The sequence below is a fragment of the Dermacentor variabilis genome, unplaced genomic scaffold (assembly GCF_050947875.1).
Source record: "Dermacentor variabilis isolate Ectoservices unplaced genomic scaffold, ASM5094787v1 scaffold_16, whole genome shotgun sequence".
NCBI lineage: Eukaryota > Metazoa > Arthropoda > Arachnida > Ixodida > Ixodidae > Dermacentor > Dermacentor variabilis.
In genome coordinates this window covers 2,729,604-2,744,357 of record NW_027460324.1, presented here as the reverse complement: position 1 = coordinate 2,744,357, position 14,754 = coordinate 2,729,604, and the positions used below count along the sequence as shown (strand labels likewise).

At 48.3% G+C, this 14,754-nt stretch overlaps 1 protein-coding gene across 4 annotated transcripts in view; it reads right to left on the bottom strand.

The window, feature by feature from the left end:
- LOC142568055 (uncharacterized) overlaps positions 1–14,754 on the bottom strand; it is a 403,528-nt gene that overhangs the window by 44,344 nt on the left and 344,430 nt on the right. For 3 of the 4 annotated variants that reach the window (XM_075678141.1, XM_075678138.1, XM_075678139.1), the window contains one exon: positions 10,444–10,627. The exons of the other annotated variant lie outside the window; for it this stretch is intronic. In XM_075678141.1, the coding sequence (XP_075534256.1) occupies positions 10,444–10,627 (184 nt within the window). The remainder of the gene's footprint in view (positions 1–10,443; positions 10,628–14,754) is intronic. 4 annotated transcript variants of the gene reach the window in all.

The window sequence follows — 14,754 nt, the reverse complement described above, 5'->3', positions numbered from 1 at the left end:
ATCATCTCGTACATAATACGGTCGGCTCCGGGTGCAGAGCTTTGACAAGTGTTTAATGATGCTCTGAATTCCATAACACTGAAGGGACTGTTGTAAGGTTCGTTTTCTCGACACTTTCTATTGAGCGGCTTGCTTTCTGCAGATTTTTTTAGTTTGTGGAAAAGCTCCGAATAATGTTCGGCGCTGGACACATGTTCGAAATGCTGGCCAAGGGCGTTAGCCTGGTCTTCAAGGTTATTGCCTTGGACATCGACCAAAGGCAGGAGGTAAGGTTGGTGGCCTACTAATTTTTTCAGCCGACTCCATACTTTTCCTTCTTGTTTGTAGGAGTTAATACCGGAGATGTATTTTTCCCAGCTTTCCCTTTTAGCCGTGCGCCGTGTTCGTCTTCCTTGGGACTTTATGTGTTTGAAGTTAACAAGGTTCTCAGTTGTTGGAGAGCGGCGCAGCATGTCCCAGGCCTTATTCTGTCTTTTCCGTGCATTCCTGCAGTCCTCGTTCCACCAGGGCACTCTCCTTTTCTTCGGGGTCCCGTTTGTTTGTGGGATGCACTCCAATGCGGCGTCAATCATAAAAGCGGTAAAATAAGCAACAGCGTCGTTTATATTAAAATCGTTAAGAGTGTTTTGAGGCATATACGTAAGAGTTCTAAATTTTTCCCAGTCTGCAGATGCAATCTTCCATCGAGGGTCGTATGGGAGAGGATCATGTTCTTTTGTAGATTGGAGGATCACAGGAAAATGGTCACTGCCATAAGGGTTCTGAATAACTTTCCAATCTAAACGGGGCACTAAGGTGGGGGATACTATGCTTAAGTCTATGTAACTGTATGTGTTATGTGCAAGACTGTAAAATGTTGGTTGTTTCTTATTTAGCACGCAGGCGCCTGAAGAAAACAGGATTTGTTCTATTATTCGACCTCTGGCATCGCATCGGGAATCCCTCCAAAGAGTGTTGTGTGCATTGAAATCCCCAACCAGTATGTATGGGTCTGGCAGGGCATCTATAATACCCTCGAGTTCTGTTCGATGGAGCCGAAAGTTAGGTGGTATGTAGATAGAACAAATGCTAATTAATTTTCCAAACAGTAAGGCCCGAACCGCAACTGCCTCAAGAGGTGTTTGAAGTTCCAGAGCACGGCATGCAACGGACTTATTAGCTATTATTGCTACACCACCGGAAGAGGTGTTGGCATCGTCACGGTCCTTGCGAAAAATGGCGAATTGCGTCAGAAAGCCTGACTGTGTTGGTTTTAGATGTGTTTCTTGTACACACAGCACCTTGGGATTATATTTATGTACGAGTTCTTTGACGTCGTCGAGGTTGTGGAGGAGACCTCTAACGTTCCAATGTAATATTGGTGTATCCATGTTGTTATTGATATGTGCTGTGTGTTTAGGAGAGAGAAGCTACTTTAGCCCACAGGGCTCTTTCCAGGCCCTGTGATGCGGGTTTTGTCCTTTTTGGCGCGCTCCTGAGAACTGCGCCGAGCCTTCGGCGTCTGGGACGCCGACGCACTTTGTGATGTATCCATCGCCTCCGCCGAGGCGTTGGATGTCCGCTCGAGCGGAGTTTCGGGCTTCTCTACGCGTGCAGAGGCCCTTAAAGAACTAGAGACAGCAGACCCTGAGGGCTGCTGGATCTTGCTGGGCGGCAGGCCAGCACTAGCTGGTCCCGCAGTGGGGGCAAGTGGCGATGCCGCCGGTCCACTCTGGGTGGTCCTAAGCGCCGCCGAATACCGTTGTGGCCGTGCCCCCAGCCGTGCCACTTCGGAAAATGTTGGTCCCTGTGCAATAGAAAGACGCTTGCGCGCTTCTTTGAATGAGATATTTTCTTTTACTTTAAGTGTTATGATTTCTTTTTCCTTCTTCCATGAAGGACAGGAGCGAGAATAGGCGGCGTGTTCACCGTCACAGTTTGCACAGTGAAGTGGGTCGTTGCAGTTGTCCGCAGGGTGGTCATGGGACGCGCACTTTGCACAGGTGGTACGGCCTCGGCAGCTCTGAGAGCCGTGGCCGAATCTTTGGCACTTGAAACATCGTCGTGGATTTGGTATGTACGGTCTGACAGTAATTTTCATATAGCCTGTTTCGATGCTTTCAGGGAGAGTGCTGGTACAAAAGGTAAGGATCAGGTGTTTTGTGGGTATTTCCTTGTCATCTCGGCGGATTTTGATTCGTTGCACATTAGTGACATGCTGCTCCTTCCAGCCCTCTAGGAGCTCTGCCTCAGTCAGTTCTAGAAGGTCCTGCTCTGAAACTACACCTTTTGTGCTGTTGAGGGAACGGTGAGGGGTTATTGAAATTGGGGTTTCACCAAATGAAACAAGATTTGTCAATTTGTCGTGTTGTATTTTGTCACGAACTTCAAGGAGAAGGTCGCCACTGGCCATTTTAGTAATTTTGTATCCAGGGCCCAGTGTGTCTGTGAGGCACTTCGCAACAACAAATGGAGAAAGCGTTCTTACGGTCCTTTGATTCGTTTCGGTATGGATCACGTGAAAATGTGGGAAAATATCTTTGCTCTTGGCGAAAAAGTTGAAGGGTTCATCGGTGCGGCCTCTTTTCAAAAGAGGTCGATCAGGTAGCTTGGGGAATGAGCTAAAAGCCATAGAAATTACTGAAATTTCGGCAGCTGTGCCAGCCACCCACCATGGAGCCCAACACGGGGACGTGACAAGATTCTGTATAAATGCAGCCTGCCAGCGCCAGCAGTACACAGCCACTATAACCTAATGCATATACCCAAGATTGGATACATTACACACGGTTAACCCTTGCCGCCAGGAAATACGGAAGCAAAAGAAGTGAAGAGAAGACAGGAAAGATGCAAAAGTGGCAGAGAAAGACGAAGATTGGAGAGGAGGACAGGAAAAGGCGACTGCCGATTTCCCCCGGGTGGGTCAGTCCGGGGGTGCCGTCTACGTGAAGCCGAGGCCAAAGGGGTGTGTTGCCGCCGCCGAGGGGCCGTAAAGGTCCAAACACCCGGCATTGGCTCAACCCCCAGGATCCCCTTTTCCCCGGACACGGCTAAGCCGCGCACGGCTACACGCGGGAAGGTCCAACCCTCGTGTGCTCGGGTACGTGGTGTCGCAACGCACCAAACGCCTGCTTGTGCAGACGCCCCTGCGGGGACACGCGGGAGGGTCCAACCCTCGTGTGCTCGGGTCCGTGGTGTCGCAACACACCAAACGCCTGCTGACGCAGACGCCCCTGCGGGGCCCTCAGACTTTTCCTTTACCACCATTTTCACAGTTATTTCCAGTGACTTCTCTATTGACATCTGTTTCGTAGTCAGCTTTTTTTTTTCACTTAATATCAATGTGCTTCCTTACAGGCCTTTTAGCTTCACACCTATTTTTCACCCAAATTTACCCACTACCAGAGGCAAGGAAAGAAGTCGGCAAGCGAAAGGCAAGGAAGTGCGCAATGGAAGCAGATGAGCCTGCAAATAAAAAGTGCATTGAATGTGGAGGAGTTGCAAAATATGAACGCCTTTGTTATAGAGTGAAGCATGGAGAAGGAACCAACCGTTTCGTGGCTTTCTTTCACACAATCACGAGGCAAATCATCAGCATCACTCAAAACATTTGCTTCATTATGTTACATTTGCCAGACTGCAATATGTTTGGATAAAAATGATGAATTGTTTTGTGGCACAAGGGCCAAGTCTGGCCAAAAAGCGCCAAGCTAGTGTTACTACTGAGTTGGCAATGTGGTGATGAATTACGAGAAGTAGATGCGACGTGGCTGTAAAGGGGCCTTAAAACAGTCACTGTAAAGTGCATAAAATGTATACGTAATAAGATTACGGCAATGGCTAATGAAGTATGCTATGAACATAAAAAATACATTGAAGAAGGATGATACACAGTCTACGTTCATTACAACAGAGCAGGTACAACAGTTTCGGATATAACAGACCATATTTCAACTTTAGTTTGCACTACCAATTTTATTAATGCAACGAAGTTCGCTTTTAACGGACTGTGCTGCAACAGATTATCGGCTACAGCAGACTAAATTAATGGCAATTTTTGTAAAAACTGGGTGTATAAAACGGACATTTGCTGTGTCGATAAAGGCCAACAACTGACTTGCGAGGGTCGGCCAACAATCACGGCTCAATATCGCCTGCGCGAGAGAGGAAGGCGGGGCGGAAGCGCGCTGTCTTTTTTCGCGCCCGAGGCACAGGAGGGAGGCACGTAACAGGGGCGGGTTCTAATCCAGTGGCTGCTGCTTATGGCATGGCCACGCCTTATATCTTGAAACCGCTCTGCGATGTGGACAAAGTGCACACAATGCCGGTAGCTTTGTGTTGAAGCGAGAGAAAACATGAAGGTCAATTCACTTGCTGTTGCTACCGTGCTTCCTCACTCCAATGTTTTCACAGCAACTTTCCGGGGTCATCAAGCGAAATGTGTTCATGTTTACCTGTGCGCGCATGACATTGTGTTTGTTAATTTAGTTAGTATGCGAATGTTTACATCTTTATACGGCCGATAATACTATTATCCTTACTTCGCGTAGCTGTCTACTAATTTGCTATTGCAATCGATGCTTTGCCTTTCAAGCGAAATTGCAACCTTTCTTTTTTTTTTTTTTGACGTTCATCACTCACTTTTGTTACACATCACAACCAAAGTTTTGGAAGTGAGGCATTTCGGATATTACTGACTTGCGATAACACGGACTATTTTTGTCAGATTATCAGGGTCTGTTGTAGCGAGAGTCAACTGTATGTACCATAAGAACCCGCATATAATACGTACCCGCATATAGTATGAGGTGAAATTTTTGGGACGCGAAATGGGAAAAAAAGTTTTATCCGCGTATAATACGAGTTAGGAAAACTCAAGGAAAACATTTATTCAAATTGCACTCTGCACTTCAATCGCTGTCTTCCTCAGCTGTGCTCTCTTCGGATAGTTCCTTGTCGGATATATCTTCCCAGAGGTACTCATCCTCCGTGCCATCGAGCGCGTTTGAGATGCCGCACTTCTTGAATGTGCGACGCACAAGGTCCTCTGGTATGCTGGCCCATGTATCCACAACCCACTTGCATAGCGTGGCTGGCGAAGCCCGCTTCAGCCGCCCGGTCGGCGTAACTGCAGGCTCACCTGAGCGCATCCGGTCTGCGTAACACTGCTTGACCGGGTCCTTCAACGGCTTGTTCACACAAACATCTAAAGGCTGCAGCTGAGATGTCATTCCACCCAGGATAACGACAAGTTCAGTGCCGGATTCGCACAACAGCCTCTTCACTGAGTCAGCCAAATTGCAACGAAATGCATCCAGCACGAGGATGGATGGGAACGACAAGAGTGCGCCGGGCCGCCTACACCAGACGGACTTTATCCAGTCGAGCACAAGATTCTCGTTCATCCAGCCTTTCTCATGGCATCCCACGACCACATTTTTTTAGCAGCTCCTCACCTTTAGGCACTGTCTTGCGCTTGAAGACAACATAGGGCGGGAGCTTGCATCCGTCTGCCGTGCCCAACAACATGACAGTAACTCGCGTTTTCTTGTTGCCAGTGGACCGGACATAAACTTGTTTAGAGCCCTTTTCGTGCACGGTGAGGGGCGATGGCATGTCCATATAAACTGGCGTTTGGTCAGCATTGCCGATTTGCCCTAGCTGCAAGTTCTTAGACTTGCGCAGCAAAATAATGTGGCATTGAAAAGCCACAAGCAGCTCTTCGAACGATTCGAGCAGCATTTGCAAAATCGAAGTTCGGCGGCGCAAGGAAAATCCAGCACGGCACATGTAGCGATAAATCCAGTGCTTGCTTACTCTGAAGGCGGAGCTCAGTAGCCCTTTTTCTCTTGCAAGCTCTTTAGCTTTTGCCTGCATAAGCTCCACACTCACCACTAGATGCACGGCTCGCTGTTGGCGTATGAACTCCGTCAGGGCGAGTTCGATTTCCGGGAATGTCCCACTCTTCGGGCCGCGACAGCTTCTTCGCGTTCCTCTGCATGCGAAAAGGGCTTCCTTCTGTCGAAGCCACCCACGAATGCTTTCCTCGTTGACGCCAAACTGCCTCCTGGCTGCACTGTTGCCGATGTCCTGTGCGGCTTTCTCTTTCTAACCTTTCTCGTGAAAGCAGCCGAGCGCTGTTTTCGCGATTCGGACATCTTGGTCCTTGAATGCAGAATAAAAAAGATGCACTTCGCGACACATGGTTTCCACTTGTGCTGCCAAGGTGCGCACTCAACAATAAAGATACGATGCTGTAGTCACACAGCAATAACGAAACAAAAACTTCTAGCCCAAATTTCTGACAAATTTTTGTTCGGATCCGCATATAGTACGAGGTGAAAATTTGGGACGCTAATAATAGGGAAAACAATCTCGTATTATATGCAGGTTTTTACGGTACTAAATATGTCAGCAGTAAAAACTTTGAGAAGCACTACTACTTTGACAGAGTCCTTGCAACCAAAGGACCTGGTGTCATGTGCTACACAGAGCACTACTATCACAGCATCATCCTCTGGCAAAAGGATGCGCTACAAATTTCTAATAATAACATGCAATACAACAGCGCTCAAGAACTATAGAAGTGCTTTGGTGTGAAACAAAAGTTTGGCATAAGGAAACATTACCGGATGGAGGACAGTCAGCCTCTCACGTCTACTAGAGATTGGAAGTTCATCAACAATCAGTAGGAAATTATGGGTGCCACACATGTGTCCTATTCTGAATCAACAGAATATGACAGTTCACTGTGTTTTCGTTGTGGAGGGCCATAAACCTAACTGTGAATTAATTACAGGAAGCTTATTACAGTCGAATCTTGTTCATTCGAAACTTCCGGTTTTTTCGAACAGACGCTGGGCTCCATCAAAGTTATGTGTTCTCTTATGGGCGAAAATGCATGGTAATTCGAATACACAATTTGTGACGGTTAATTCGAACATACAGTGCCCCAACAATGCTCTCAGCAGCGCGCCAAATCACACGGTGGCGCCTCCGACTACTAGCATTCCTGTGACCCGCCATAGAGGAAAAACTTAGGAGAGACTTCTCAATGCGGTAAGCAAAGGAAAAAAAGAAAGTGGTGGAAATTTCACCCTCTCACATCGCAAGGTGACCGTTTCTATGTCGCGCTGTAATGCCCCAGCCACACTAGCGGTAAAATGTGCGCAGTGGAAGGGATCGGTCCTGGGCAGATTTCTTGTGGCTCGCCACTAACAGCGTCAATTAGCACCTCCGCATTCATCGCTGGGGCAACCACAAGAGTAGTAGTGTCAGCCAAAGCGAATGTCTCGAAGTCACCTTCTACCTCTCAGCCAGCTACTTTATGAACAGCCTCGTAGAGATTGCTACAAGTCCGGACATCGTAAGGCTGGTCATTGTCAGGGTCGTTGGTGACAGCACGGGAAAAGCCGGCGTGCGCAAAGCAGTTGGCAACCTCCGAAGGTGCGAGTTCTTTCCATGAAAAGTTCAGCAAGTGGATCGCACCAAGCAAATCAATGTTGTGCCTCTTCACTGGCGTCATACGCTGCGAGTATGCACTGCAAAAGAGCCTTGCGGTACAGCTTCCGGGTGGTTTCAATGATGCCCTGATCCATCAGTTGCAGTACTGCGCTTGTGTTTGCAGGAAAAAATTATGCAGCGACCGTCTTAAGGTTGTCGATCTTCCCTGGGCTTGGACAATTGTCAATTATGAAAAGCACCTGCCAATTCTTTGCGTCGAACCATCTATCCAGAAGGCGCATGTAGTCTTCAAAAATAGCAGCAGTCATCCAGGCTCGCTTGTTACTTCTGTAGATGCATTCCTTGGGAATGGTTGCATTTTGGAAGCACCGCAGCTTCTCCACCTTCCCCAGTATCAACAATGAAAGCTTGTCCTCGCCTGTTGCATTGGCACCAAACAGCACCGTGACACGCTCCTTGCTCTGTTTTCCTCCGGATGAGGATCTGCCAGCGGTAATGAATGTGCGATTCGGCAGCATGTTGTAGAAAAATGCAGATTCATCTAGGTTGTAAATGTCTGTCTTCATACTTTTCAAGCAGAGCTTGGACCCGATGTTGGCGCCATACGTCTACAGTGTCACGGTTCACGGCTGTGCTTTCACCAATGATCGACTACGAGGTCCCGCCATGTCATTTCTTGAACCGCTCAAGCCAGCCATTGCGGCACTTTAAATCTTTATCGCCCATTTGGAGAGCAAGAGCTCCGGCTTTTGTAGTAAGTGCAGATACATGTATGGGGAGACTTGTACTCCTGGTGTTCTTCAGCCACTGTAGAAGTGCACCTTCAACTTGGGGATATTTCAAATCGAGATTCCGCTTTCTCTTCGCCGAGAAGCTCTTTTCAAAGCCATCCAGCACAGCTTCCTTGTTTTTCAATACAGTTGATGTCAGTTTTCTGCCTGCCACCTTTTTCCACTACCTTTATTTAGCAGAACTTTCTGTTCCAAAGTCAGACACTTTCACCCGGAGACTGACAGAGCCATTTATCACTGTAGACCCCAGACGCACATGTGAGGAACGCCAACAAAGCACTCTGAATAACACGCGATCACATGTCCTGCAGCAAGGATGCAAACGCATGTGCCGTCGCCACCAAAGTGGCTGAATGCGGTGGGCGACGCAGAAGGCAGAAGCTTCAAAATGTCATCAGGGCATGTCTCTTTACTCGTCAGTGCATGCTGGTGATGGCGATGGTTGCAATGGCAGGCTTGGCATCGGCTTCACGTGTAGAGGAACAAAGGCGATCGGAGTGGTGGAGACAAAGAAGCAGGAATTGTGGAAGGTCACCCGTTGGTGGAAGATTGTGCTCGGGAGGGCAGGCTGGAAGAGGGCAGCTTTGGAGGAGCAGCGGCGTCGAAACTGGCAGCGAGGAGGCGAGGAGTTGACATGAAGGAGAGCGAGAGGAGTGACTGGCATCCAAACGACTTGCAGACTGGAGAGCGAATGAAGAGGGGAAGGCAGTGGCCGCTTTTATAGGGGGGTGGTGCAGAGGTCATGGAAGACTACGAGAGTATCGCGCTGGAAAGTGCTGCAAATGCCGTGGCTCGAGTCTGAGGTTGTGTTTGTTGTGCTCTAAAAACGATTAGCCGCTCATTGTGGGTACGCAGTGCGATCTTGAAAACAGTGGTTTTGCAGTAGGGGCATTATCACTAGGCAATTTTTTCTCGAAGTTTGCAGCCGTGAAGTTTGCAAAACAAGAGTTTTTCGGGGCACTATTGTCGACGACACTGTGCTAATTCTACGATTCAAGTGTCGATGTTCACGCACCGTCGCGTCATTGACAAATGTCTACAAACCAAATTCAATGACCCTACCACACATTTAGACTGTTTGTCTAAAGTTGGATGGCGCAAATCGAGCATGACCGGCTCGAGAAAATCACCGGGAAACACCAGCTTGCGTTGACCCACCGTGTTGACAGCCCGACAGGCGACGCTCAGATTCTTCATGTTTTCGGCAAGTCATCAGTCGATTTGTACTGTCAAAAGAGCAATGAAGCTAGGGAAGTTGTTTTATTGCGATGCAGGCCAATTATGGCGAGCGGTGAGAAAATTTAGACCGCCTTCCCCAAAGTAGTCTTCCTGATTCGTTAATGTTCGATGCAAGGAACTACATGTCACTTATAATCAGAGGGACACTCCTTTTGTGCTTTTTGGCACATTCCAGCGTCAGAAGTGCTCCTTAGAGCGGTAAAACTTTGCTCATCGAGTGCACCTCATGGAATGCTAAGGCGCAAGTCTGCCCGCGGTTTTTCAGCCACTTTTTGGCATCGAAGAGACCGCAGTTTTCTGGCATTGCAAAGCGCCAGAAAAACATTTTTGTGTGAATTCTATCACCGGGGAGACCAGTGATGCGATTGCGACCGAGATTAATGGTTTGGGTATGCTGCACCATGCAATTTGACAGCTTCTGTTTGCTCCGCAGTAAACAGCTGGGCACTGGGCACTCGCTTGGTAACAGTTACTAGGCGATCATCGGTTGTGGGCTTGGTACTTTTTCGGCCTGTTCTGTGCCTGCATGAGACTAATTCGTCAACAGTATTAATTTGACACTGCATGTGCACAAGGGTCGCCACCGCTCGGCGGCGGCGATGCTTCCACTTTCCACTTTGCTCTAAGCCGATCAACCCTTCGCGCACTTCGAATAACACAGCTTAAAATGCATGCATGTGGGTGGGGACCGGAAGAAATTTCAAATAAAGCAATATTTTGAGTAAAGCAATTTCTTTATAAAGAGAGATTACCGTATCTCAACAAGAAAACAGTTGCTCTTCCAGGGTAACCACTCCCCCAAGAACTCCCTTCATATTTTCATTTGCACCCAGCGAGTCCCGTTGATTTACAACAAGCACCCTTCAACTGCAATGTTCTCTGATCATGTGCTGTCCAGTCCCAAAAGTGCCCTGGCGACCTGCTCAACCTCGTTTGGCATCCAGGCCCGCACAGCAAGCTGTTTGCACACCTGGAAGGTCCACGGGCGACCGTCGCGCATCTCGGTGCATACAAAGCCATCTGTTGTCACCGTGTTGGTGAATGTTGTGCCAGGGGGAAGCTGGCTCATGTCGATGGCACGTCCAAAGTCAATCAACTGCAGGCACCTGGTCCCCTGCTCAGTAAATCGGTCGAGGAAGCCTGCCTTGCTTGGGCTGCACAGGAAACATGGGGAACGGCTGTTTTGGTATTGCACAAGAGTAATTCACTAATATAGCTGAAGTTACTTTCCTCTTTATTGTCTCTTTAAGGAGACCCTTGATCTCTGAAAGAAAAATATAGCATGCCCCCACGTCCACAATAAGAAAATATGATATTTGCAGAATTTACCTTCACAGAATGGAAACTTTCTTTTAATCTTTCGTAATGAAAGCGGTGCAGCGTCATCACCATTTGTTCGTCATTGGCCAACAAGACACCAAGCATACAGGGGTGGTATTCTCGAGTGATCCCTTAGAGATACAGTCGCCGACCGTTTATTCGGACCTCACGAGGACTGTGGAAATGTCCGAATAAACAGGTGTCCGAAAAAAGCAGATTAAGAAAAAAAGAAAAAAAATATCCCTTATTTCCACGCACTTATTTGGGCTCGGCAGTAAACATGAAGAAATCGTGAATGCGCTGTTGCACGCTGTTCTGTTTACGTGCAATCGGATAAGCCTGAATCTCAGAGAGGGTCGTACGGTCACTATAGGCGCCTGAAAGCACAGTCACTGCTTGTGCACGCTCCACATGCAACGGCATGATGCGTGACCTTCCGACTTGGAGTCATCGTCCAGCGGTGCAGCAGAAACCTGACGAATGATCTCGCCATCGTCGAGTTCTGCGCATGTCAGTACAGCAGTGTCAGCACCTGTGAAACTGGCAAATGAGACGGTGTCCGGAATCGCAATGCAACCACTGCGCAGGTCTCGGCAGAACATTTTCGGCATCAGTAGAGAGCCCATCGGAAGGCTACAAATCCTAGGCCTCCCGGCACCCGCTTGCTGGCATTCCCCAGTGCAGTCTGCACAGGCACTGTCGGCGCCATTAGACACTTGACACGATGTTTTCGTATGCCGCGTTGGATCACCGCAACCTCGACACAGCACACAAAGCAAACACTACCCCGCTGTCATGCCGACACCAGTCGCACAAACGAAAAACGTGGCCTACTCGCAGCATCGTGCGCGAAGAAACAAATCAGCTGCTGGATTGTCTTGACATGGCTTACTAAGCTGAGACCGGAACTGCTGCAGCCACTCTATCGTACCAGGCACAAACAATGATGATGAGCAGGGATTTGCGGTAGTGCAACTTCGTGGGGCAGCAAGGAGGCTCCATTCCAAACAAAAATGGTGTTTAGCAAGTCGAACCACGCACCAGTCAGAGTCGGTGCATGGTGCTCTCGATCAAGTTGGCTCAAGGATTGTCCGAAAAATCGAACGAGAGGTTTCAAGGTGTCCTAACTTTCGGCAGTTGTTATACATTATGGTCTATGGGGATAATGGCGGTGCCGTGAAGCAGACCAAATAATCGAGCATGTCCGAATTTTTGGAGTCCGAAAAATCAGTCGGCGACTGTACTACTATCACTTCTGCAACATTTTACGTTACTCTACGCGAGAAGTATGTGCTGACAGTGTTCCTGGCAATGGGCATGCTTGGCACAGGGCCATAAACGCTGGCGGCAGCATGTGCCGATACATCCGGTACCAAGTCACGTGAAATTTCAGTAACGTAATTGCCTAATGCTGCTACTCTAGGTTCCTCGACTAGCACAAAATGAACCCACAGCAACCTTCAAGAACACAAGCTCCGTCATTATTTTGTGACAGTGCTGACACTGCCTGCTTCCGACAGCCCTGATGGTAGGCTATTGTCAACACCACGAATGCAGTTTTGGTTTCGAATTTGATCACAATGTGCAGGCAATTTTCTGGGCCCATTTCCTCTGCAAAAATATGCAAGCTAGATTTGGGTAAATACGGTATACACATAGCACCAGTCAAGTTTTCAGCTGCAACTTCCATATTTATCGCACAATGAGTGCATTTGCATAAAAAATGCACCCACAACTTTGCTCCTCAAGATTTTGATATTTTTCACTCTCATAATAAACGAACCCCGAACTTTGGTCTCGTGCAGTGCCACAAACGAACAACCACGGTGCAGTTTCCTGAGGCTCTATTCTGGACATTGTAGAAAGCTACGATTTTGAACATTCCAACATGTTTTTCAAGGCATGATGTAATAGCAACACATACAAAATTGTGCTGATGGCCCCCAATTTGCTTTTGTAACATGACGCAAGGGTGAGGCAAACGTTTTGCCAAAGAAACTGGAATGGAGACAATGAACCTAACGCTCTTAACAAAGCAATACAGTTTTCTTTTTCAGTAAAATATTAACAGTCACTTAAGTATCCTTACGTGATTTGAATGCAAAAGTATTCCTTAGTGTCATGTGTCATGACGTGGCATGTGACATGATGTCATATATGTGCATCCCGGAATCGATTTTGCTTCCAATTATCAGGCGACCAGGATATGCAATGTCACACATTTTCATATGTCCTTAACAACTCTGCCTTAATCCAGCCTTAAGGGGCGACGCAGGTCTTGAAATAAAAAAAAAAAGCAAAAAATTGCAAAAAATGCAAATTTTCTAAAATCTCGATTTTGAAGTCTTCATTGTCCAAAGTATTACAACACAAAGTATTATTGCTCAATTACTTCTCGAAGTATTAAAGAAATGGGAATTTGCAGGCGTCTGTGGGCCGGAATTAAAGGCCCAGCTCAAAAATTTGCCCTAATTTCAAGCCGCCAAAGCTCCAGATCATGCAGGGCGATCGCCGCCATCTTGGTGTCATTTGAAAGCTGGTTTCCCGTACTTCATTTTGGCGCCTTTCAACACGATGAAGGCATTCTGTGTGCGACGGCATCGGTGATGTTTTCGAAGGGTGAAATTCGGTAAGAGCGATGCTGATTGCGCGAAGCGCACGCTTCTCAGAGGCGCAGCCCTCCAATTGGCCTTGGCACACTCCTCCTCTTATTCTCAAGCCAGCGCGGTCATGTGCTGATGCGTGGTGCCTTCGTGTCGTCTGCGTGCGTCCGAGGCTTCTCTTTGTTGTGCAGTGTTTCGCACCCCACAGCCTCTTCTCGCATCGTTCATGTAAATATTGTCATCATTATTTGCTCCCTTTTAGCTTGCATTTTCGTTACTACGTTTATTAGCCAGGCTGCCGTGCCGTGCGTACGTGTTTCTGTGCCGTTATTCTGATGGGGCGGGACTCGCGTCTGAAAGCAAGCATGCGGAAAGTGGTAAGCAAAAGGAAACGTGCTTGGAATAAAATAACTGCATCGTTGAAAACAACTAAGGCAGCTTCGGTGTCACTGCAAGCCGTAGTACCACCTATTGACGTGGTACGTGGTACCGACCGGGAATGGCCACTTCGGTGTTGTCACAAGGCGCAGTACCGCAGTCTTCCAGGGCTGCTGCACCGAACTCATCCAGATAGTCAAGTTTGGTGTTACCGCAAACTACCACACCACAGGTCGACGCCACTGTTGCAAGCTCCTCGAGAAATTCAGTGTTGCCACAAGCTATGGCACTGCGGGTCGACGCGGCTGCTCCAAGCTCCTCGAGACCGTCAACTTTGGCATTGCCGGTGGGCGCAGCTGGACCAAGCTCGCATGCGCATCACATCGACACGTCATTTTACACGGAGGCTGAGTGTGCGGAGCGCGAAGAACGTGCAGACAACATGAAGTCTTCCTTGACAAAAAAGTGCGCAACTTCGTGTAAGTTTGACCTTTTAGGCGTCGGCTCGGTGAGTAACGATGACTATCGCGGCACGAAGTACGTCATTGTGGACATGAAAGTTTTGCAGACGATTTTCACGTCCATAACGTGCAGCAAGTGTGGGATGGCTACTGTTGCGTTCAAAAAGTTCAATGAGAAACAGTACGGCCTAGTGGTGAGGCTACTGCTCACATGCTCAAGCTGCGATTTCACAGAGCGGCACTCTTCGTCGCCACAAGTCACCCGAGCATCAAACATCACGCCCTTTGAGGTCAACCGCAGGGCAATGAAAGGCATGCAAAGCATGGGAAAAGGTGTGACTGCCCTAGGGGGACCTTTGTGACACCCTGAACCTCTCCCACCGGGGGCCTTCACCACAAGACCTTCAGGGGACACATGGAAACCATGGTGCGAGCTTGCCAGGCAGTAGCTACAGCCACAGATGCAGCAAGCATGGAAGTAGTCAGAACGATCTACAAGGACTTCCTCAACCCTGTAGG